This window comes from Mus caroli, unplaced genomic scaffold (assembly GCF_978045245.1).
Source record: "Mus caroli unplaced genomic scaffold, Mus_caroli_1 scaffold_12, whole genome shotgun sequence".
Classification (NCBI taxonomy): Eukaryota; Metazoa; Chordata; class Mammalia; order Rodentia; family Muridae; genus Mus; species Mus caroli.
The window spans coordinates 98,428,739-98,454,850 of record NW_028227267.1 but is presented as its reverse complement, the minus strand read 5'-3'; the positions used below and the strand labels follow the sequence as shown (position 1 = coordinate 98,454,850).

The window sequence follows — 26,112 nt, the reverse complement described above, 5'->3', positions numbered from 1 at the left end:
TCCATTTGTCGTCAAAGAGAGCTGCCTTAGACTGAGTCCATCAGCCTCTCCTCCGGCCCCTCTATCTCTACACGCAGGCTTGGGACTGCATTGGGCCCACCTGGACCACTTAATATAAGCAGATTAGCAACCTCTGTCCCATCCTAACTTGGCCATGTGAAACGTTCCCAGTTTTCACGGTTTACAATGCATGCCACCTGAGAACCACTTTGACTAGAGCAATGTTTAAGCCTCCTTTAAGATAGGTTGTTCTATGTGCTAGATCCTTCCTTCTCGGTAACTCCAGGCTGGAATTCAAGGTGCTAAATTATTGCCAAGGTTTCATTAATAATGCTTACCTCAGAAAAGTAGGGTGGCGGGCTCTTAGTGAGAGCTTTGAAAAAAGAGATTGTAATGTGATTATATAGTGTGCAGCGCCTCTGGCATATAAGTGGGGAGTGAGTGGAGGGATAGCCCAGAACGTCACGTGTTACAGGCTTGATTTTTTTCTGTTGACATTGAAATTGCACAGCTAATTGGCATCATATGCTCCAGCAATACGCAGGTGTCCCTCATTCACATTTCACAAGAAGATATGTAAAATACAGCTGGACAAATTTAGAACAAAAATAAAATGGCTATAAGAGAATCTAAGTTATAAATCTGTCAGTGTCATAGATAAAGGCTTAAAATATAAATTAAGCTCATAGACCACATAAAATCATTCTGGGTTCCCATGACCTTTATTCCAACTAAAATGTAGTTAGCATCGATTCCTGATATGTCCTTTTGGAGTTGGGCCCATCTAGATCATTTTTGCAAATCTTTATTTTTTTAATTTGTTTTTAAGCTGTATTTAAATTGGACAAACTGAATTATCATGACTCAGCCAAATATAAGACATTTTCCTATAAATATTGATGAAAACTTAAGGGTCATAGGAATTGGCAGGGCAAAGGTTCAGGAATTGTCACTGGCAAAGCACTTATAGCTTATTATAACAAACTTTCAGTTGTTTTTTTAACACATAACGTCTACACTAGCAGAAAACAGGAAAAAAACTTCATGTATCTTTGTGCTTTTTTTACTTTCACTCTTAATGCTAGATAGAATGTATAGCTTCAAGGTATCTAAACTATGGTCACATCCACTAATCTATAGCCAGAGAAAGCCTGTCTATAGAAAATGAGGTTGCTGATTCCCAATGAGAATCAGGAAATCAGGCAAAGACATACCACTATGCAAAACAGCATAACAGGATAAAGAAAGGAGAAAGAGAGGGAAGAAAGAAGTCAGCTAAAACTCACACAGAAATTCATAACACGACTCTAGCCACATCTTCACGCTTCATGGTTGTACACTTGTGAAACGTGTGCTGGCTACTTTATGTCAACTTGACACAGCTATAGTCATCGAAGAGGAAACCTTGATTGAGAAAACACCTGCACAAGATCAAGCTGTAGGCAAGTTGGTAGGACTTTTCCTAGTGATTGATGAGGGAGGGCCCAGCTGATTGTGGGTGGGGCTACCCCAAGACTGGTGGTCTGGCTCTCTACAAGAAAGCATGCTAAGCAAGCCTTGGGGAGAAAGCCATTAAACAGCACCTTTCCATGGCCTCAGCTCATGCCTCCAGGTTCCTGCCCTGTTTGAGTTCCCTGACTTCTTGGAAGATGAACAACAGTATGGAAGTTGCTTTGGCTATGGTGTTTCATCACAGCAATAGTAACACGAAAGTCAGAGCACTAACATGCTAATGACTTTCTCAAGTACTTTCTAAGCAGATGAAGTCAGGGCAGGAACTCAAACAGGGAAGGATCCTGGAGACAGGAACTGATGCAAAGACAATGGAGAAGTTGGACTGGCTTGCTTCTGTGGTTTTGTTCAGCCTTCTTTCTTAAAGAATCCAGGACCACCAGCCCAGGGGATAGCACCACCTACCATAGTCTGAGCCTTCTCTCATTGATCACTAATTGAGAAAATGCCTTACAGATGGATCTCACGGAGTCATTTCCTCAACTGAAGTCTCCTCCTTTCAGAGGACTCAAACTTGTGTCGAGTTAACATTGCACTAGCCAGGAGTGTCCCTAAATCAGAGACAGAGCTGCAGATGAGCTGCAGAGATGCCTTGCCACAACTGTGGAATCAACTGTTTTAGGCCATGTTGATTCAAAATTGTGTGATCCAGACCTGAGGTGTCCAGGGAATGTTTGCTGTGCAACTTGTTGCTTTAAATTGGGTCGGTCCAGGTCTAGTTGCTCTCTCTAGGTGAGACCCTTTCCAGATATGTTCATCAAGTATTCAGGTTACAATTTAGAATAGAGACCTGAGTATTCAGGTGCAGAGTCCTAACTCACGGTGTTCTGGTTCTTTTGCTATTTTACCATGCCCTATATTTCTCTCTCTGGTTTTGGAACCAGACCTGAACCTGTTCTTGGCGAGAATAGTATTTGCTTGCACATGCGAGAGTCTGAGTTCCATCTGTAGTGGACATGTGTCTGCTTCCTGCCAGGATGATTATGAAATAAGTTTCTAATACAGTAAACAATCCCCTAACTAAATGCTTTCTTCTATAAGAGCTGTCTTGGTCACGGTGTCTCTTCACAGGTATAGTACAGTGGCTAAGATAGTCTGTGGAACCTATCACAGTGGGGTCTGGGTGAACATGGCTGGGGTCTTCCGTTTCTTGCCCTGGAGCTAACTAACTTCCTTCTCGGTGGTGTTCTCTGCCACGGAAGTGCACTGGTAAGAAGATAAGGCTCAGCAAGCAGTTCCATGGAGGAGAGAGGCAGTCTGTGGGTGAGGCACTGCAGCAGATGGCATTTGTAGGACAGATAGATTTCTTCAGATCCATAAATCACAGGTATTATAAGGAGGGAATAGCAGTGGCTCCCTAACAAGACAAAGCTAATTCTGCACTTCTTATTCAGGAGTAAGAGGGGGAAAACCAAAGGCTGTAAAAAAGTGTAAAGACACTGACTGGGATATAAAAATGTCAAGAAGCTGGAATGTAGTGCATTTTAAAAATTCTATCTATCTGTATGTCTGTTTTATTCACATGTGTATGTGAATGCATGCCAATGTATGTATAGATGTGCATGTCCATGCATGTGTACACATGTACACCACAGTATATGAAATCAGAGGATAACTTAACTACGAAGTGGACCCAGGGTAGAACTCAGGCCATCAGACTTTGTGGCAAGAACCCTTACTCACTGAGCCATCTTGTCAACCCAACCTCAGACCATTAATTGCAGACCCTGAGGTCTAGCACACTTGCCCCACCTTAGGGTTCTGACATCTGTAAATTAAATTGTTTCCTGTGTTTTCTCATCTCAACCTTCTTCATCAAATACAAACAGGGCAAGTACAAAGCTTTGAGGTAAATTGCCAGTAGTTCTGCTTAAAGTTTCCATAAGTTTAAACATTCTGACTTCTTTAGCAGCTATTTAAGCTTGATCCATAGACACAATCACGGAGCCTGTTTTCGTCCATTTCAACTATCCCAAGGCCCTGGGAGCATGCATCTTGCCAGAATTAAATTAAAGCAGAGGCACCAAAGGGAAAGATTAGTGGTATAAATACATAAAATAGTCATAAATAAAGTGGCCCATCCAGACTCTCCAGAGAAAGAGAATCAACAGGGTGGATATAGAAAAGGACTTCTTGGGTCAGTCAAATGTCTCAGGCGGTAAAGGTGCTTGCTGCTAACCCTGACAACCATCTGAGTTCAAGCCCATGATCTTACCTCAAAGAAAAGAAACACCTCCTGAAAGTTGTCATCTAACCTTCACAAGTGTGAACTCACACACACACACACACACAAATAAATAAATAAGTAATAAAAAATAGATGTTAAAGTGGAGGCTGCAATGTCCCAACCTGGAGACCCAGGAGAGTCCATGCCATTGTACTATTCCAAAGTAGGATGACCTGGAGGATAGGAAAGTTGACTGATCCTTCAATTCAATCCAAAGGAGGAAAAGCCTGTGTGGCTGCTCAGGCAAGCAGAAAAGCTCCCTCTCCATAGAAAGGTCAGCCTTCTTCGGACCAGCCTTCCACTGATGGATAGCAACTGATGGATAACAACTGATGGATAGCAACTGATGAATAGCAACTGATAGATAACAACTGATGGATAACAACTGATGGATAACAACTGATGGATAAGGCCCACCCCCATCCGCTTTCCTTAATTTACTGACTCAAATGCTAATGTCATCTAAACACACACTCATAAGCAATGCCAGGAATCCCAGCTGACCAAATATCCAGGCATCCCTTATCACAGTCAAGTTAATACAGAAAACAAGCCATCACAGTAACTGAAATATTCAACCGGCTTTCCCTCTCCCTAAGCTCCTTGTAGTCTGATCCTCGAGTAGCCACACTAACATGAGCTAGCAGCTTTATTCAGATAACACACGCCACCCATTGAAAACACACAGTGCACTGCTTCTCATGTATACTCACGGATACTGTGCACCCACAACCACAGGAACCACTAACCTGGGAACAACAAATTACATTGTTCTCAGAATATCTCCTTAGACTCCTAACTATGCCAGTGAGGCTTCCTGCAGTCTGGCTTACCCACATCTCCGCACACCAACAGACCTAAGTCTTTTATAAACATACCCTCCTCTCTTCCTTAGATCTGGAAACCTCCCACCCGCCTAAGATCAGTCCTCCAGCCACTTCACGCAGGCCCCTCTTCAGTATCATTATCCACTTACATCCCTTTCCCCAATAACTGCTGGCAACTAAGGCAGTCCCTGGAATTATTAGCATGTATCAAACATTATTCATCCGCAGTATCCTGATGCGGCTCTCACCTCACTGCAGGGAATGCCGGCTCCCAGAGAGTCTCAGCCTTCTTGGTAGCCTTGTCCCAAGTGTGAGAAAGTGGCCTGACCTCACAGTAGGCATTCAGTAAATGTTTCCAGGAAGGGAGGGCCTTCCTGAAACTTATCAAGGGACCAGTGCCTCACATTGGTTTCAAACCTTCCATTCTATTTCTTAGCAACCTCATTTGCTCCCCAATAGCAAATTTCTACGTAGCGCAAATTACCTTAAAAGGGGCTGCTCCAAGTTTATTTGGATGAAACTATGAGATAATCCTACTCGGATACTGAATCAATTGGGGTTTTTTTTTTTTGGATTAATTATTTTTCAACTCCACAAGATAGAGTATTGGTTTAGCAATTCTAATTCATTAAAGTTATGAAAGAAAAAAGAAGGTGCCCCCAAGGCAGAAACTTGACATATAAATGTGGATCTCAGACTTAAAAAACGAGCAGGTTTGGGAGCTCTGGGGAAGCGCTCCTGAACTTGTGCCAGCAGGTGATTAAGAAATTGTGGTTGGAAATCAAACAGGAGTTTCCTGCTTTGCTGCACTACATCACTGGGTATCAGCAACAACTCAGGGGACCTATGCAATGACTCAGAGGGTAAAGGTGCTGGCCCTGCAAGCCTGGCAACCTGAGGTCAATGCCCAGAGCCTAGAGAGGTGGAAGCAGACACCAACTCCAATTCTACAGTTGTCCTTTGAGTGTATACCCACGCACACACACACACACACATATAAATAAAACAACTCAAGGTTGATGGCAAGTTTTAAATTTTCATCCGTGATGACGCTTGTCTTTTATTGAAAGGAGGAGAGAAGCAAGGAGAGAAGGCTTTGTAAGCAGGTCACCCACCATGGCCGTCTTCATCCACCACCTCTCTAGAAGTACTCAGGCACCCTATCATTTATAGCTAACGTTTCTTACCAACAAGATGGCCGTCACACATGCCCTGGTCAATAGATCCGATGCAGGGACTGTTTCAAAACATAGATGGCAATCCCCAGCAATCCCAGGGAAACATCATTACCAAAATGCATCAATTAACATAAAACCACGGAAAACATTTTTCATTCATCTCATTTTTAGTAGATGCTTAGCTTTTATGCTGTAATTTCTTACATGAGTAAGCAATATTGTAATATTACTACTGCCATATTGTTTCCATAGAAGATGGAATCCCCAGAGCTTTACTTAGTGCTGCTAGGATTACAGAGAAACAGTGAATATCAGTATATGAGAGGCTAGTGGGCATTTGAGACAGCCTAGGCTACATTATGACACTATCTCAAGAGAGAATAAGTAAATATCTGTTTTGAATGTGACTGACAATAGAGCCATTTTAGCATTTAAGTCAGTTATATGACTTGTAAGTGTGGTTTGTGGTCCCTCAGGAAATATTGCTCATTGTAGTTTAATAATGAAGCAATTTGCCAGGTGTGGGTGTGCGGTCCTTCATTCCCAGCACTCGGGAGGCAGAGGCAGGTGGATCTCTGAGTTCAAAGCCAGTATGGTCTACAGAGTAAGTTTCAGGATAGCAAGGGCTGGACTTCTGTTTCCAAAAACCAACATAATAGATGATGATGATGATGATGATTATGTGAATTTAACTATTTTAATCAATCTTATTACTATCTTCTAATATTCATTGTCTCTATTTGGAAATGAGTTAGAAACAGAGAGATTCGTCTTTTAACTCAATGGAGTATCAAGATCTGATACAATAGACATAAAACTGATCTATGGTGGCGATTTGAGAGAAATAAAATTGAAAGAGCATGAAACCTCATGGACTCACAGAACCTACATTAATTATCAATTGTGGTGAAATAATAACCTGAGAATGAAGCAGAGCTGAGCATGAGCAGACAGCCCGTCATGGTGGCGGCTGGCTGTCTCCCCCTCCATATCTTCCCCAGCTTATAAATGTTTATCTCTATCCCTCTGAAGATGGAAGATGGGGAACACAGCTGTCAGAATCACTAGTCATATTGACTTGCAATCAAACAGGCAAGGATGCACAAGTCAAAGAGAATCCACTTTCCACATGTTCTGAGGTAGTACTGAGAACTCAGAGTCATTTCCAAAATCAGCAGAAAACAAAAGATGCCCAAGGAGAGGACAGATCCCTGGAACCTAAGTAACTGTTTCATCTTGCTACTATATAGACACGTAGACTTCTTAGGCTCTGATGTGTTTTCTGGGTTGGTTGGTCCCTAGGTTGGTTAGGAGGTAGGTTAGTTTTGTTTTGTGTGTTTGATTGCTTGTGAGCTTTGCTGAGGAACACATGGAACCCAGAGCCTTAGATATGCTAGGGAAACATTGTTATACATCCCGTTCCAATGTTTTCTGTCCTTAAACACTAGAGTATGCCCATGAATGCACCTGATCGTTATAACCAAGGAGATAATGCCTGTGAGCCCCACACAGGTGAGTGGTTAGCCAGGAGTTCCTTAAGAAGGCAGTTATTTGCAGAAGAGGGCCATGGTCAAGGGCATTCGTTTCCTTTAGCTCATTATATCGGTACTTCTTGAATTGTAGGAGAAAACAAACAAACAAACAAAAGCATCATTGCCTACAGATTTTCACTCTTCCCTGAGAAGAAAATAAAAGAGGTGGGTGATGGTACAGAGAGTCAGTCCACACCTAAGAGCAGCAAGGTAGCCAGGTCACCTTGACAGCAGGTTCCCAGGTCAAGTTTGCACGGCTTCTGGAAAAGAACAAGCTGAGGCAGGCACAATGAGGCTCCACTGAGTCACACCATTCCTGATGACCGCACCCAGTGCACACGAGAGTGAAGGATAAGGGTGACAGTCACACAAGCACACATCAACTCAGAAAGGACCGGGCCTGCGCTGTCCCTGGACCAGCCATGACAGGCAAGAGAAGTGAACACACCCAACAGTATCCACTAGCTGGGATCTCTGCCTGTTTCCTCCAATGAGGAGTCTGCCTTCTCAACTTCAATCCCCACCCCCTTGTCCCAATTCTGCCCTTAAGAGTTAACACTATTGGGCTAGATAGTTTGAAGTTGGCCTCATACCCTCTATGGAGCCTAAGCAGGCCCTGGCTGAACTCAAGATCCTCCTGCCTCAACTTCCTGAGTACAGGGATTATAAGGATGAGCCCCATGCCAGCCAAGAGCACAAAGGTAATTCTTTACACCAGGCATGTTCAGTTCAGACCCTACTTTCAAACAGATTTGGACACACCAAGAATTTTTCCATGGAGCCCACATATTCAAGCAAATAAGTCCGGCAGCATGTTCTTCCCAAAGGGAAATCACAATTGAAATGGAAAAGGGGCAGAAGGGAGTGGGAGATGAAGTCCTCAGGCCGAGTCGGTCACATGATCCTTGTAGGAAAAGCCTGGTGCTCACCACCTTGCTTCTTCAGCTAAGTAGTTCTCAACTGGGGATGGTTTTATCTCCTAGGGGTGAGTGGCAATGTCAGACTTGTTTAGTGGTCACGAATGATAGAAAAGTGCTTTATCCTCTGGTCAGTCTCAGAGGCTGCAACGCCACTAAAGAAAGTTCCGTGCGGCCGGGCGTGGTAGCGCCACGCCTTTAATCCCAGCACTCTGGAGGCAGAGGCAGGTGGATTTCTGAGTTCAAGGACAGCCTGGTCTACAGAGTGAGTTCCAGGACAGCCAGGGCTATACAGAGAAACCCTGTCTCGAAAAACCAAAAAAAAAAAAAAAAAAAAAAAAAAAAAAAGTTCATTGCACAAGGTAGAGCTCTCCATAAAGCATTAGCTGCCCCTGAGGTCAGTGGTGCTGAGGGGGAGAAACCCTGATTTACTTACAGTTTACAACTGGATTTGTATACAAATGCACTGTCAGGTGTTCTACATGGCTGAAGGACTCAGGGTTACCAACTTCCTGGCTGTTTCTCCACATATTGTGTTTCCTATACTCTAAAGGATCCGATGGTAAACATTATTCTGCTTCAGCGGCTCTTTTCACCAGCAGGATATCTTGCCTGTGCCTTGGGGTTTTACTTTGTTGTTGAACATTTTTTTATTCCCACATTGTTGGTGTTGAGTTTCGGTACGTTGAACATACCCACACTAAGCACCACATAGTTATTTGGAAGATACGGACTAACTCCTGGGTTAGTTAGTTAGATTTTTTTTTTCTATTTTAAACAGTTTTGTAATTAATAGAAAGCAGAGAAGAAATAGGAAGAATGTGATTGTTTATGAAATAAGATTTGATCAACTAAAGGTCATTGCCCTCAAACTAGAGTTTGACCCCAAAGACCTACACAGTAGGCAAAAAACAACTAGTAAAAGTTGTGTTTTGAAGTCCACACTCAGACCATGTATGAGCCCCCCACACACACACACACATATGTTAATTAAAGATAAACACATTTAAAACTTAGTCAGGTGAGACCAGCTTTATCACTAGAACACATAAGAGAACATATTCTCTGACCTTCTAAAGAAAGCAATTGCAGGAATGTTTCAGTTGCTTCTCTTGCCACTCTTCCTAGCTCAGAACATACTCCATGGTTTGCTCACAGGCTAGTCTACAAGGGAAAGTCCATTGCTTTTTGTTTAAAAGCTAAACAGATGTAATGCATAGCTCCCACAAGCTGAAAAAGTATGGCTAAAAAAGACTTAAGAAGGAGTCATGGAAGAAAGGACAGGAAACACTGCAACTCCTCAGCTTACATTTTCTCCCAGAAGTCCTGTCAGCAGTTGACATATTTGGTGCATCTCCCCTACACAAACACCCTTCCCAGAACACACTTCAACCTTCAAACCTCTGCTGAATGAAAGCAAGGCCTTGGGGCACTCCCCTCTACCCAAACAACGGTTTTCTCCAAGGAACTCACTCTCAGGATTGCTGATAACCAGAGGGAGAAAGGCCTGGTCCAGTCAGAAGTTTCTGAACCTCAGATAAGAGATGCCAAACCAAGATTCCTGCTGAGAACAGCCCAGGAATGAAGTAAGCTGAGCTGGCGTGTTTATGGTTGAACACTGGCTTACCACAAGAGGCATCTGATAGATCCTCAAAATAAACTATCTTCACCTGACTTGGCTTGAATGCATCTCTAGGCTTCAATACTCAGAAAAGCCTTGTGCTGAAAGCTGGCATAATCCAAACGAAGAGCTCGAGAGGCAGACACCTGACAGTGACCTCTCTGTCTCTGTCTCTCTGTCTGTCTCTGTATGTGTGTGCCTGTCTCTCTAACTCTGGGTGTGTCTCTCTTTTTCTCTGTGTTTCTCTCTGTCTGTCTCTCTCTCTCTCTCTCATACACACACACACACACACACACACACACACACACAGAGGCAAATCATCTAACTAAGAAGGCTTTTTGACTGTGTCAACATCAGTTTCCTGGCCTGGACTTTGTATCTGAGTTGTCTCACTGAGGAATATTACGATACTAGAGAGGCCCTCTTTATGCGCCCTAGAAACCTACATTTATTTCCAAGTACACAATTATCAACTAAAAACATTTACCTATGTACCTATGTTTCCTAGGGCTATCACAACAAAATATGAACACCTCCTGGCTTAAAGCATTAGAAATGAACCTATGTATTGTCATGGTGTTCTGAGGCAGGAGTCCAGTATCAGTTAGGAAACTCTGGCTTCCTGTGAAGTCTCTGCAAGTCTCCTCAGGCCCTTGCGGGATGTTGGAAACTCATCAGCAATCTCTGGGGTTCTTTGGGCTGTAGTGCTCCACCTCAAACTCATCTTCATATGGTATTCTACCTCTATGTATATCTCCTCACAACCACCATTCCTTAGGGACACCTCTCAGATGAGGGGCCCACTCTACCCTGAAATGATCTCATCTGGACCAATCACATCTGTAAAAATCATATGCCTAAAATACATTCTGGAGTACTGGGGCTTAGAACCTTTGTAGGTATTCTGGGGCAGGGACAATGCCCCTTCAACCTGTAGGCCTACTCCACCAAAGACTAAATTCTAGAACCTGTTAAATTCTACAATGAAAACATGGTTCATTACTTGTTTAACAAACTCTTTTATCTCCTGTATGCGACAGTCACTGTGTTGGGTTCGGTGAACATCAATGTCAGTACATGAAAAGTCTGGCCTGGATTACTCAATATTCTTGTCCAAATGCCAAACACCTCGGCCTCTTCCCTAAGAAACTCCTTAAGGAGCAGCGCAGTGTCGCTCTGCTGGGTGTTCATCTAGTGTAGTGCTCTGTTGCACACTTGCCTTGGGGTACCTTCTTGCTCATCTTCTAATTGATTAATCTGTGTGGCTCTCCTTCCCTGACATGAAAGTCAGAGTCCATACAACTCAGTCCTCTCTTACAACACTCCATGCTAGAAAAATTCTCAGCCCAACACCCCCCCCCCCAGCATCTGTTCAAAGAAAGAACATCCACGCACTAAAGATTCACTTATCAAACTCTTGCCCATGCCTTTCACCCTTTCCAGATGGACACTGGGGCTCTACTGCACGTGTTCTGTGATAACCGTTGTGACAAGTCTCAGCTGGCAGATGAGGCACCATGCTGGCTTCGAAGCAATTGGGCTTAGCCCACTCTGTTGCTGACATCACTCTTGCACATCCATAGCCCAGTGAAAGTGCTCACTGCATTGTGCTTAGGAAAGCATTCTATTTAGTACAGAGGAAATGCATTCCGTCTTGGCCTCTAAAGATAAAATCCAAACTGGAGAGAATTTTTGATGCTTGAAATAGAAATACTTGGAGAGGGTTTGGGGCTTAAAAATAAAATGCATTTGTGCTTGCATCTAATCATACAATCTTAAAACTGAATAAACCCAACAGTAGCCAACAGCAACACACACCACAGTTCAAGCATTCTAGATTCTTGGGGTGTGTTTGAGATCAAAGGCTAATTTCATTTAAAATGCCTGTAATTGATCCAAGAAATGAAAGTTCAAAATCAAAAAATTAAACTATCTAAGAATAACTCAGGTCACTGGAAAAGATAGTGTAACTCAATACAATTCATATATCTATTATTATAGAGGTTGCTTTATAAGTCGTTTTCATATAAAGCATATTTATTTTACTAAACTGATCTGGAAAGACTTCAGGGACACATTCCTTTAATGTTATTCTTTGAATAATTGGAAAAATATAAAATTTTATATGTGTGTGTGTGTGTGAGAGAGAGAGAGAGAGAGAGAGAGAGAGAGTGTGTGTGTGTGTATATATGCATGTGTGTGTGAAATGGGATTTTTACCTAACCAAATTTAAGACAGTACAAATTACGGGTCAGCTCCACATTCATGAAAGATCTATCTAGACCAGAGGCAACTTGATTAGAGAGAAAGAGTCAGTACTGGAATCAGTCATCCTGAGAACTTTGTATGCATTTCTAATTTTCAAAGAACTCTCAACACTTCACTCCCTTGCTCCCAGACAAATATTTTCCAATAATAAATACTTGGCCAAAGTTAGCCCTGTCAAGGTTTTAATGAACTTTTGATACCTCCAATAAACCAAGAAACTGCAACATAGCTATCTGTGGTTACCCAGGCCATTAACCACAGATGTAAATTCATGAAAGGCAAAAAAAATACATAAATAAATTAAATAGATTATTATAATAGCATCGAATAACCCATAGATAATTAGTTTGGTTTTACATTCCAGTTATTATATACTTTGAGATCTTTTTAACTGACTTCTGTCAGCAGATTTCTTTTTATTGCTTTTAACTTAATTATGTGGTAGAGGATAGGTGTGCAGGAGTACAAGCATCCTCAGAGTCTAGATGAGGGCGTCAAAGCCCTTGGAGCTGGAGGTACAGGTGATTGTGAGCCACCTGTCATGGGCACTGGGACCCTGTGCCCTTAACTGCTAGACCATTTCTCCATCCTACCAGTATTGATTGACGAGGCTTATTAAATCATCTGGAAATTTCTTCATCAATTTTATTTCATTAGAAGTTTGCCCAAAGGTATTGGCTCATGTTACCATTAGTGTCCATAGTGTCTTAAACATCTAAATAACCACATGATAAAAGTGTGTAATATTTCTTAATATTTAAAAAAAAATAAACCTTCAATATAAACAGGCTGAGGGTTAGAATGCTTGCCTAGAAAATGAAAGGCCCTTGGTTCTATCCCTAGCACCACAGGACATAATCTTAATAGAAATAAGGCAGGAGGCTCCTGAGAATCCCCAGTGCTACTTTACACAATGTGACCCTGACACAGAAGGTAGAGTCACTGTACATCAATAGGAAACATGGCACACCATAAGACGGCTGGCGAGCCTTGATTATCCTGCAGACACACTTATGAACCTCATGCTAAGTGAGCATAATACATGAGCCCGAAGCAGCAGAAACACAACAGCCAGGGAGCACCTGATACTCTCGGGAGCTGCTGTGGTCAGCAGAAAACATGGCATGCAGAGTTGAGTTGCAGGAAGAACAGAAGCAGCTCCCAAGCAACCTAGGGCAAGAGAGAAGGGAGGAAAGGCTACCCAGACTCTGAAGCATCGAAACCAACAAAGTCAGACAAGTTAAAACAACAGCTTCTGAACAGAAGGAAATTTTGAAGGGCACTTAAAAAGATGGTTGTCCGGACAGACAGGCACATACACACACACACACACACACACACACACCGGAGCACCCAGGGACTGGACCACCAACCAAAGAGTACACATAGAGGGACCCTTGGCTCTAGCTGCATATGTAGAAGAGGATGGCCTTGTTGAGCATCAATGGGAGGAGAGGCCCCTGAGCCTGAGGATATTCGATGCCCCAGTGTAGGAAGGCGGTAGTGGGTAGGTGGGTAGGGTAGTTCCCTCATAGAGGCAGGGGGAAAGGGTATGTGATAGGGGCTTTCCAAAGGGTAGACCTGGAAAGGGGGAAACATTTGAAATGTACATAAGGAAAATATCAAGAAAAAAAAATAAAGGAATCTAGAAACAACAACAACAAAAAAAGATGGTTGTCACTCCTTTTAAAGCAATAGTAACTATAGATGGAGAAGCCTACTTTAGCCACTTTCTTATATTTCAAAGACAGTTTTAAACTGATAGCATCCAAAGTCCTCGCTGCTAGGTGTTTTGAACTATATAATACATTATACTGTATGACAATATGAGAATGATACAACACTGCACCCAAAAATATGTACAGCTGTCATTTGTTAATTAAAAAAATAAAATGAAAAGGAGGAAAACTAGGTTTGAAGGTAAGGCATTACTTACCAAACCTGCTATTGGAGTAGACAGTCTATTGATCTTCTTAACGACGCCAGGTTTGAGCTTATTAATCAAGCTGAAAGCAAATAAACAAATAACACAGGCAATTACAAAGATGTCACTGTGGTAAGAGTGTTCTTTGAAATGGTTTCAAAAATCCTGAGGAGCACAGCTCTGATCCCAAATGTGTCGTACCGAGCCAGAGGCCCATGAGAAAACAAACAACTAAACAAGCAAACAAACAAATAAGACAAAATAAAGAACGTCTCTGGACAAAAGGGTGGGAGGATTCTTTGGATCACCCTTCTTCTATATCCAAAGCCCACTGCTTTAGAAGTCATTTCACATGTATTAAACAGAGGCATAATTTGGTTCCATTTCAACATGCAGTAATTAAAAAAAAAAAAAAAAAAAAAAAAACCTTCATCCCAATTCCCTTCACTTGGCCCTAAGAATACTTTTTCCCTATTCATAATTCTCAAAGGGATTTTTCTTGTTTTCTCATCTGGGTCCTTGTTTTGAAAGATGGCCTCTAACCCATACCATTTCACATACAAAGGGTGCCAAGGAGCTCAACCAAATAATTGACTATTTCTTACTGGTAACTCATTCGTGCCCATGACTGATTGCTTTGTTACCAGAGTGGAATGACTGGGTGGAAGTTAAATGTACCAGAACTCCTTCACTTTACCCTGGAATCTAATACTGAGCACTTTTCAGTTAATAGGACACACACTGCAGAGATAGCTATGTCTCTGTCCACCAAAGCATTAGAAATGTCTCTATACAACAAAGCAATAGAAACTTTGACAAGCACGCTGATGATATGATTCTGCGATTCTGCTTCTAAATCTCAACCAGTCTGCATTCATTCTTTTTATTCACTAATACAATGCCAGACAGCGTAATAATTTAATACTACAATGTTTTCCCATTAATGTAAGCTTGGATAATTAATCATTAATCACTGTCACAGAGCAGTGTTTTGAAATAGTGAAAAAACAATTCTATTTAACAATTCATCCCTCAAACAAGCAATTCTTTACTCTGTGATGAGGTCCAACAGCAAAGCAAAGAAGGACATGGAAATAAAATCATCTACTTCCCTGGCATCTCCTTTGCAATAGACACTTATTGTGGAAGGGTGGGGGGTGCGCTGTCCTATGGAGTGTCACTCCTCCTACATTCCAGAGATTTCTATATACATTCAAGTATGCTAAGAATAAGAATAAAAAAAAAAAGACAAAAAGTCTCAACTTAATAGCCTTCAGAATGTTGCTCAACGGGATTCAGAATTACGGAACACTGGCTTATGAAGATTGAGCCTGGCAAACAAAAGTTGCTTTTCTGTTTTCATAGCCTGTTCACATAAAGATCTGTAGACAACTTCGTTACAGATACAACCACCCCCTTGGCTTTGGGACTGGGTGTCTGGGAATGGAACTCAAGGCCTCAAGTGCACTAGCGGAGAACTTTACTCTGGAGCTATACTGCAGCCCCAACTCCTCAGCGTTAAGTCAGCCCCTCAGCTGGGACTCTGTGAGTCCTAACTTCTGAAGTGTGCATTGTGAGCCATTTAAGAAGCCCCTTTCCTTCTCTGACCACACCACTTTCCTTCATTCAACAACTGAGGAGCTAGAAAATAATTAAACAGACAATAACAAATGGCAACTGTATATTAATCCCTAGAGTTTTCCCCTCTTGACTGACTGCTTCCATAACCCTGGTATTTCTGCATTTCTATGACTGTCAGCAGTGCCTAGGAGAGCTAATACATGACACATTGCTTGACAACAACACAATTCTGACATAGTCATTCAAACAATCTCTACGGTTAGTTATTGGCCACTCCCTTGACAGTGGTAATTTTTTTTTTAGTGTAGTGTTTTCCTGAGACTGTAATCTTTCAATGACATAACTTTGAAGCTAATATGAACAGGAGTCACATAGCATCTCGGGAAAGGCTGAGCACCGTTGTCCTTTCAGAGGGAAGGGTCATAAACTCCTGCCTCACCCACTGAGTCACTGGTGACCTGGTCTCTGTTTACACGTTGACACGATTTATCACTTCTGACATATAGTGTCAGTAATTTCAAGAGCATTTCTATTCAGTTTCTGGAATGAATAATCAAACAGATTACTGTCAGTGAACAAAGGGGCAGGGTAAGTAAACAGCAAAGGCAGATACCTTGTGGTAAATTAACCAACTCCTTCCCCATTGGCAGATCTGGCCTGAGGGATGACTTAGAGACATATACACAATGGATTAGCCTCCCCTTCCCACTCCTCAACCTTCTTGTACATGTGCAAACACGGAACTACTCCCAAGGAAAAATCCAGCACTCTGGAGAGCACACACTCACTCTCGAGAAAACTCTGAGTCACTAGAGGAAAACGCTGCTTTATTTCATCCATCACAAGGCTCACAGTTATAAACACTTGGCTGAGGAGGAAATGAGCATACAGTTGTGACAAATACCGAGCATGCAAATCACTTGGTGAGTTATGAATTATGATTCTCAAGGAAGAACTCTGAGGATATTCTCTTGCAAGGATAAAAAAAAATGTTTTGTGAGATCTAAAAATAATTCCATGAATTTAAGCACACTTAATGGGATACAGGCAGGGTCTCAAGTTAAAGGAAATTCAAGTACCCGTGTATGGAAACACTCTGTTTTACAAACAGAAATGCTTTGCATAGTACGTGGTCTTGAATTTCACATGTGGACTTTCTAAAGGGACACTGACTTCAGGTCACTGGCTCTGAAGCAAGAATCAGATTACAGGATAAACTTCCAGATGCTCCCATGGCCTGTGTTCTTGGCCTGCAACCCTCTGTTCCATCCCTCCAGCCCCGAGTAGAATTATATCTTTATCCCTCTCAAGCCTTCCCTTCTATGGAGGAACAAACATAATTACTGCTTGCTTAGCACATCAGAGGGTTGTTCTTTTGGGAGGATTAAAACTAGAACACAAAATAACTTGGGGTACTCTCACGGTTACCTAACTAATTTTCTCAGCTTCTCCACTGCTATGGTCTGAGTGTTTGTGACTCTCCTAAAACTCCCATGGTTCAAGTAGAGGGCAGGGCCCTATGGGAGGTGGCAAGATCATGACTCTGCACCTCCTGATTGCAACTAGTGCCTTCAGTCAATAGGCCTTGCCCTTCTACTATGGGAAGTTGTGGTGACAAAGTAGCACTCATAAAGGACAAGATGTTAACTTACAAAGGAAGTGGGCCCTTACCAGACACCCAATCTGCAGTGGCCTTGAGCTTAGCCTTCCTAGGCCCCAGCACTGAGAGAAATAACTTCCTGCTATATGCAAGCTACTCATGTTCCGGTAGTTGTTACTGTAGCGCAAATGGACTGAGCTCTGTCTCAAGATGCCTACATTTCCTCCTTCATCCCTTGCTATTATCTATCCCTCCCCACTGTCCCCCTCCCCACTGTCCCCCTCCCCACAAAGGACTGTCCTTAGAACTACACTAGAGCATTGACTTCTTTCACAGACCTTTCTCTCTATAGATATATCCTGACTTCCCTACTTAGGCGTGACACACAGAAAGCCATCTATAAAACTTAACATGGCTCAGACATGAAAGGCTTTAAGAACCTGAATTGACATTCTACTGTTGGCTAATCTTAAAAAAAAAAGAAAAGAAAAGAAAAGAAAAAAAAAGTTCTATCAAACTTCATTTTCCCCCTTGATCAGAAAGCTCTTTATCCAAAGTACAAAATTCTGGGATATCTTTTTTACTTCCTGTCTTCAAAGATTTTCAAAAAAAGAAAGTGGGGGTAAAGTCATTCATGGAAGAATGTATTGATACATGGAAGGGATTGAGACCTATGGGTTTTCATATTAGCCATCCACTCAAGAAGCACATTTCTCACGTTAGTTGTTACAATTTGTACCACTGTTGTTCTAACAGCATAGATGCAAATCTGTATCTTTCACGTCACTTTTATGATTAGGTCTACTGTTTTTAATTTTTATGATTACTAAGACAAGGTTCCATGTAGCTCACTCAGACTGACCTCAAACTTGCTCTGCACACCCATGGGTGACTTCACTCTTCTGATTCCCTGATTTGTCAGCCCACCTGGATTAAGCACAACATGGGACTGAACTCAGACATTCGTGCAGAAAAGATGAGCACTCTATTCATTAAGCTATTATCTCCATGCCACATTTTGTTTTAAAAAGGCACAGTACCACTGGGGAGGCAGAGGCAGGCAGATTTCTGAGTTCAAGGCCAGCCTGGTCTACAAAGTGAGTTCCAGGACAGCCAGGGCTATACAGAGAAACCCTGTCTCCGAAAACCAAAAAAAAAAAAAAAAAAAAAAAAAAGGGCACAGAAAAGATACCTAACTGAAGACACTAATATCTTTGTGTTGCTTGCTTGACTGACTGACTGACTGTCACTGATAGAGTATTGCTTTATTTGCTTACTTTTATTCCAGACAGGAATTCTGCTCATTAAACATTTGAATGCTTACTAAAGACAGCCCTGGGCAGGGCTCGGCCACAGAGCAAGCACATAAGTATGAGTAATTAGAGCAAAGCCCTGAAATCCATCTGATGTGTGTACACACACACACATTTGGTTCCTGTAACATTTTCAAAATCTGTGTTTTCTTTAAAGAAGTAGATTTGGAAAAAAAAAAAAAAAAAGAAAATCACTCTGCTTCAATGTTATAATTTGGGAGGGGGGGTGGTTTTGGTTTTGGTTTTGGTTTTGGTTTTGGTTTTGGTTTTGAGACAGGGTTTTTCTGTGTAGCCCTGGCTGTCCTGGAACTCACTTTGTAGACCAGGCTGGCCTCAAATTCAGATATCCGCCTGCCTCTGCCTCCCAAGTGCTGGGATCAAAGGCGTGCGCCACCATGCCCGGCTCATAATTTTTTTTAAACCAACAATACCAATTCTGTGTTTTCTCAGTTCCAGGTACATCAAACTGTATTGTTCTCTCCTGATTTGTCAAAGTTGGTCTGGAGAGTAAACCATCAGATACAGTCATCTGGCCTAGTTACTTTCAGGGGGTGTCAAGATTATAAGTCAATAGCTTCTTCTATGTTCATATTTTAAAATAAAAGCATGTCAAGTAGATAGTTACCATATTCTCGTAGGTAAGATAACCAGCATTTGTCATCTAACATTTAAGAGTATAAAAGCATTTGCTATTAAACTTTATGACTGCATTAGTGTATTCAAGCATAAGTGATTTTTAAAAGCTATGATTAACTTTAACAAAAGTAAAAACTTAACAACAAATGCTTAGGTGGGTAACCATGTGGAAGAACAGCAAGTCAAAAACCAATGTAGGTGTCATTTCTCTATTATGGCACTTGTACTGAGCCTCGTCGGTATGCTTGAAACCTGTTAGAGTCCAGGAAACAGCTAAATCATGTAACTTGCATGTAATGCATATGTTTTCAGGGCTCACCATTTGGTATTAGATAATCAATACGGGGGAGGGTGCTCTCAGCCGTCCTTAATTGCCTGTAGTCCCTTGCAGGTCCAGGTCCAGGCCCTGTGAGCTCTCCCTTTTTCCATGTTAGCATATCTATTATGTCATCCTTGTTTACTGCTGTCTTGTTTTGGCAGGAATGTTGGTGAGACTTCAGGGGTGTAGCTTTCCTGGCATTTCTAAGAGATGCAATCTCACAGCAGACTTCCTGTTCCTCTGCTGAGTTATATTTATCTATCTAAGAACAGCTAAGGAGATATATATATATATATATATATATATATATATATATATATATCAACAATTAAAGAAAACAGGCCATGAATTTGAGAGAGAACAAGAAGGAATAACTGGGAGTGGGTGGAAGGGGAAAAGGAAAAGAGGGAAATGATAAAAAAAAAAAACTTGAAATTAAAGTGTTACAAGGGCATGAAGCAAAGCTTAGGGACCCGACCGCAGATTCTTCCGACTCTGAACAGTCTCATGAATTACAGGCTAGTGGATTGAACACCAGGAACTTTTCTATACCATATCAGAACAAATAACATTTAGATGCAGACCCCACAAAGAAAACTCATGGATCACAAACCTTTTATTCCTAAGAGACAACACAGAAAGAAAGGGGGGAAAAAATCTGTGTAAGAGACAACGGACAGGCTAAGCTTCATTAAAATTCAAACTGTTCGTTCTCCAAAAGATGTTGACAGGGGAGTGGAAAGGTAGAATGAGAGAAAAATATGTTCAAGAGGCATACCTGTTGAGTCCAAAAACTAAAATTAGTAAAGAATTCTCAAAACTCCTCAAGTTTAAACAAAACAAGCCACTGATTGAAAATAGAAACAAAGACCTTAACAGTTCCATCAAATAAGTTGCACAGAAAATAACTATGAGGAAAAAAAAAATTCCACATGATAATGTCAGCAGGGAAATGGAAACTGGAAATAGCATTATTGCTACACCTACTAACCTCTAGGAAAGGCCCAAATCAGTATCCTGACACCAGCAAATGTTGGCAAGGACATAGAGCAACAGGAATGGCCATTCGTTGCTGGTGAGAGAAGAAAGCAGTCTAACACCTTGGAAGACAGTGTGCCGGATTCTTACGGAACTAAACATAGTGGTACCATATGAGCAGCAGTACCACTCCTCACTGGTTACCAAATCGGTTGAAAATGTGTGGCCACACAAGCAATTGCATGTGGATGTTTATAAAAGTCTTTTGTTGTTGTTTTGAGTCTCGGTTTCTCTTGGGTATCCCTGGGTGCCCTGAAACTCACTCTATAGACCAGACTAACCTTGAAGAGAAGTCTCATTCATAATTACAACAACTTTAAACCATCATGAAATCCTCACATATTAGGTAAATTGGGCTAAATAAACTGGCCCACTCAAAAAAATGGGATAACATTTGCTCTAAAACCAAAATGAGCTATAAGGCAATGTAAAGATATGGAAGCAAACTAAATTCATATTAGTAACTGAAAGAAACCAGTCTGAAAGGGGTATATATTGTACTATTAGATGGCTCAGGGATTAAGAGCACTGACTAGAGCCGGGCGTGGTGGCACACGCCTTTAATCCCAGCACTCCCACACAGGAATTGAACTCAGGACTTCTGGAAGAGTAGTAAGTGGTTTGTTTGTTTGTTTGTTTGTTTGTTTGTTTGTTTGTTTTTTTCAAGACAGGGTTTCTCTGTGTAGCGCTGGCAGTCCTAGAACTCACTTTGTAGACCAGGCTGGCCTCAAACTCAGAAATCCGCCTGCCTCTGCCTCCCGAGTGCTGGGATTAAAGGCGTGTGCCACCACGCCCAGCTAATAAGAAAAATTTTTACCAATTTTATGTTTCAGGTATTTGTTCTTAATATTTTCTATCATGAGAAGGCTTTAAAATGTTGCTCTTCCTCTACCTGTAGTCAAACTCCAAAAGAGAATGGTTACTGGGAAAATATTCTCTATATGATAAATGAATTAATTATGTTAATAAAACAGCACAAAGTCATTTAATAGGTGTTGCACAGTTGTTTCTCTGAGACTTGTTTAAGTTTCTATCCAAAGGTTCTTTTCCAGCTATAGAGCTTGATGCTACAACACAGACATCTTCTTGCTCTTAGGGGCACTAGGGCTGGGATCCAGGGTCTTGGGCACTCAAGCTGAAGGCCATGCTTTCCCACTGAGCTGTGCCTCTGAGATAGATCCATCATTTTAACAACGTTTTACATTATTTACTACTTTCAACAACAGCAGCGAAGGATCGCGTGGCACTCTAATTCTCACCAATGAAGGTAGAGATGTTATTATTTACAAATCACCATTTTCTCATTTGTCAAGAATTTGGTCACAGTCTTGGCTCATCTGCTTACTCAAAATTTCAAACTGTCTAGTTTATCCCAGAGTTATCGCCAGCTTTTTTTTTTTAAACCACTTTGTTACATACTACATCCCTATATAGAGTAAGGATTTTAAGTGACTCACAGCCAACCGTTTACCCAAATGCCACAAACTGACTGGGTCACCTCGTCTTCACTTACTCTCAGCTCTTCTGACATAAATTCTTATGAGATTATACTGCTGAACCTTTATTTTATCCATTTACCATGCATATTATTAAAAGTATTGTACTTAGACGATTTTGTCATGTGTTCTAATATCAGGACAGGCGATTTCAATACATTTTATTAACAGAATTTTTCCTATTCTTGCCTGTTTATTACTCTATGTAAGTGCTGAAATAATGACAAGTATTGGAAAAGTCTGGTTAGATTTTGTGAGAGTGTTATAATTTGAAAGGGAAATGATTCCCCTATAGGTATACACTTTGGGCTTGCTGGTCTGTTAATGGGCTATATAGTGCAATAACTGCAATCCTGGGACCCTTGGTTGACCACTGGATTAATCCCTCAATGGATTCTTAACATGATGACATTGTCAGGAAGTGATGATGAGTAGGAGGTGTGGTCTAACCTATGCCAATGTATCTGGTCCCCTCCTCATTTTACTCTGTGCTTGGCACTCTGGACAGGACCAGGAAGTGAGCAGCCCCTCCCTCTTGCTGCTAGGAAACCATAGCTTAGCACAGACCAGCAAGTCAACCTTGGATGGGAAGCCCTGAAGCAAAGGATGCAATTGTTTCTTTCCAGTTGCTTTTTCTTGGGGAACTTGTCACACAATGAGAAGCCAAAACTACAAAGTAATTGAAGAATGTTGGCCTCTAGAGAAAGTTGCTCATCACAGCAGGTGGTATTGACCTGGGGAGTTGCTTGTGAGTCATTTTCCTCCTTTATAAATTCAAGAGCAGAAACAGCAGGGGGAAAAAAAAGCCACCTTTTCCATCCCACCAAAACCTGTGGCCCTCCTCAGGCCCACTGCATAGATAGATGTCTTAGGGATTCCCTAGTCTCTGGCCTCTGTAGAAGTCCCCGACTCTAGCAAACAATCGTGTTCTATAAACATTAGTGACGAGCGACATAGTTCTCTATGTTGTCTACCGCATTAGAAGTCATTCTCCCTCTGCTAAGAGTGGTATCTGTATAACTATCTTATTCTTATTCTAGTGAATGAATCTTTCAAGACTGGACCTATTAGACAGGAAGAGAGTTCCAGAGGAAATATAAATACAGCCAGGCCCTCTCACAGCAACAGGTAAACATTTTGCTCCAGTTTTTCAAGCAACAAGCAAAGGACACTGGGGTTGGGAGAAAGACCTGGTAACACTGTGAGAAACTTCTCAGTGACATGAGCCATGTGCTCACCAAGGCATAAACTCAGAAGTTGTATGAAATGGCCAGCGGTGGCAGAGCAGAAACTTGGGACCATTCCAAAGAGGGGAACTACAGACTGAGTAACCAGCGACACACCCAGTGAGACTATCTTCAAACAAACCTTCTTACTTCACAGAGGAAGAAAGAATATTTTCCTCAGATGACTTCCAAGACTGCCACCACAAGATGAGTCACTGGGAGATTGCTAACTGATAGCAATACCTAGATGCTATGTGTTCAGAACACAGAAATAATTATGCCAGAGCCAGAGCCAGAGCAAATGGCGGCTGCAGATATTTATGTAGTGACAATTTTTTCTACAAATTTTAATATATGTAGTCTAGTAGTCCTTATGAATACTAACCAACACTAAAGAAATGAGAGACTGTATGGATATTGTGGATAAGACTCAAAAAGCCAAAATCTCCAAAGAATCTAGTGAATTTTTGTCATTAATTTAGCAAAAACTTTTTCTAAGGGGACAGGGGTTGGTTTTGTGCCCAATTCATTGTTAATAAAGCCAAGAGAATGTATGTCTAATATAAATAGTATAAGAGCTGGTTCGGTTGAAAAAATGCCTGCCTGCCTGCCTGCCTGCGGACCTGAGATTAGATCCTTAAGCACCCATGCAAAAAGCCAGGTGTTGGGGCCTCCTAATCCTAATACTGGAGGTAGAGACAAGAGATCCACGGAACTCATTGTCTAACCAGCCTCACCAAATCAGTCAACTCCAGATTCAAACAAATACAAAGACACTGGAGAGTAATAAAGAGAGTAGCTGATGTTGGTGGCTTCTACATGCCCATGGGAGTACATGTACACAAACACACACACACATACACACACACACACACTTTCAGCTTTCAACTCACTAAGTACCAAAGTCAAACTTGCTAGATCAAAAATTACTGCCACAAACACGCTCATTGCAATGGTCTATCAGCCTGCCAGTAACGCACAGGGCAGTGCTTGCTACTCAAATAGGCCTGCTGCCTGAAACAACAGTGCAGACAGAGGTTGTTTCTAACTTGAGTCTGAAATGAAAGTCTACTATCAGTGAAGTGAAAGCAGTTAAAAAAAAAATCTTCTCCATCACGGAGATACAAATTGGAAAAGATGAAGTCAAAATATCACTTTTTGCAGATGATATGATAGTATATATAAGTGACCCTAAAAATTCCACCAGAGAACTCCTAAACCTGATAAGCAGCTTCGGTGAAGTAGCTGGATATAAAATTAACTCAAACAAATCAATGGCCTTTCTCTATACAAAGAATAAACAGGCTGAGAAAGAAATTAGGGGAACAACACCCTTCTCAATAGTCACAAATAATATAAAATATCTTGGCGTGACTCTAACTAAGGAAGTTATCTGTATGATAAAAACTTCAAGTCTCTGAAGAAAGAAATTAAAGAAGATCTCAGAAGATGGAAAGATCTCCCATGCTCATGGATTGGCAGGATCAACATTGTAAAAATGGCTATCTTGCCAAAAGCAATCTACAGATTCAATGCAATCCCCATCAAAATTCCAACTCAATTCTTCAACGAATTAGAAAGGGCAATCAGGAGATTCATCTGGAATAACAAAAAACCTAGGATAGCAAAAACTCTTCTCAAGGATAAAAGAACCTCTGGTGGAATCACCATGCCTGACCTAAAGCTTTACTACAGAGCAATTGTGATAAAAACTGCATGGTACTGGTATAGTGACAGACAAGTAGACCACTGGAACAGAATTGAAGACCCAGAAATGAACCCACATACCTATGGTCACTTGATCTTCGACAAGGGAGCTAAAACCATCCAGTGGAAGAAAGACAGCATTTTCAACAAATAGTGCTGGCACAACTGGTTGTTATCAGGTAGAAGAATGGAAATCGATCCATTCCTATCTCCTGTACTAAGGTCAAATCTAAGTGGATCAAGGAACTTCACATAAAACCAGAAACACTGAAACTTATAGAGGAGAAAGTGGGGAAAAGCCTTGAACATATGGGCACAGGGGAAAAATTCCTGAATAGAACAGCAATGGCTTGTGCTGTAAGATCAAGAATTGACAAATGGGACCTCATGAAACTGCAAAGCTTCTGGAAGGCAAAAGACACCATCAATAAGATAAAAAGACCACCAACAGATTGGGAAAGGATCTTTACCTATCCTAAATCAGATAGGGGACTAATATCCAATATATATAAAGAACTCAAGAAGGTGGACTCCAGAAAATCAAATAACCCCATTAAAAAATGGGGCTCAGAACTGAACAAAGAATTCTCACCTGAGGAATACCGAATGGCTGAGAAGCACCTGAAAAAATGTTCAACATCCTTAATCATCAGGGAAATGCAAATCAAAACAACCCTGAGATTCCACCTCACACCAGTCAGAATGGCTAAGATCAAAAATTCAGGTGACAGCAGATGCTGGTGAGGATGTGGAGAAAGAGGAACACTCCTCCATTGTTGGTGGGATTGCAAGCTTGTATAACCACTCTGGAAATCAGTCTGGCGGTTCCTTAGAAAATTGGACATAGTACTACTGGAGGATCCAGCAATACCTCTTCTGGGCATATATCCAGAAGATGTCCCAACTGGTATTAAGGACACATGCTCCACTATGTTCATAGCAGCCTTATTTATAATAGCCAGAAGCTGGAAAGAACCCAGATGCCCCTCAACAGAGGAATGGATACAGAAAATGTGGTACATTTACACAATGGAGTACTACTCAGCTATTAAAAAGAATGAATTTATGAAATTCCTAGCCAAATGGATGGACCTGGAGGGCATCATCCTGAGTGAGTTAACACAATCACAAAGGACTCACACAATATGTACTCACTGATAAGTGGATATTAGCCCAAAACTTAGGATACA

The 26,112-nt window shown here is 41.4% G+C and overlaps 1 protein-coding gene across 12 annotated transcripts in view; it reads right to left on the bottom strand.

Moving 5' to 3' along the window:
- The window catches only part of Lmo7 (LIM domain 7), a 211,460-nt gene that overhangs the window by 109,738 nt on the left and 75,610 nt on the right, over positions 1-26,112 (bottom strand). For all 12 annotated transcript variants that reach the window (XM_085828814.1, XM_085828821.1, XM_085828817.1 and 9 more), the window contains one exon: positions 14,019-14,088. In XM_085828814.1, the coding sequence (XP_085684940.1) occupies positions 14,019-14,088 (70 nt within the window). The remainder of the gene's footprint in view (positions 1-14,018; positions 14,089-26,112) is intronic.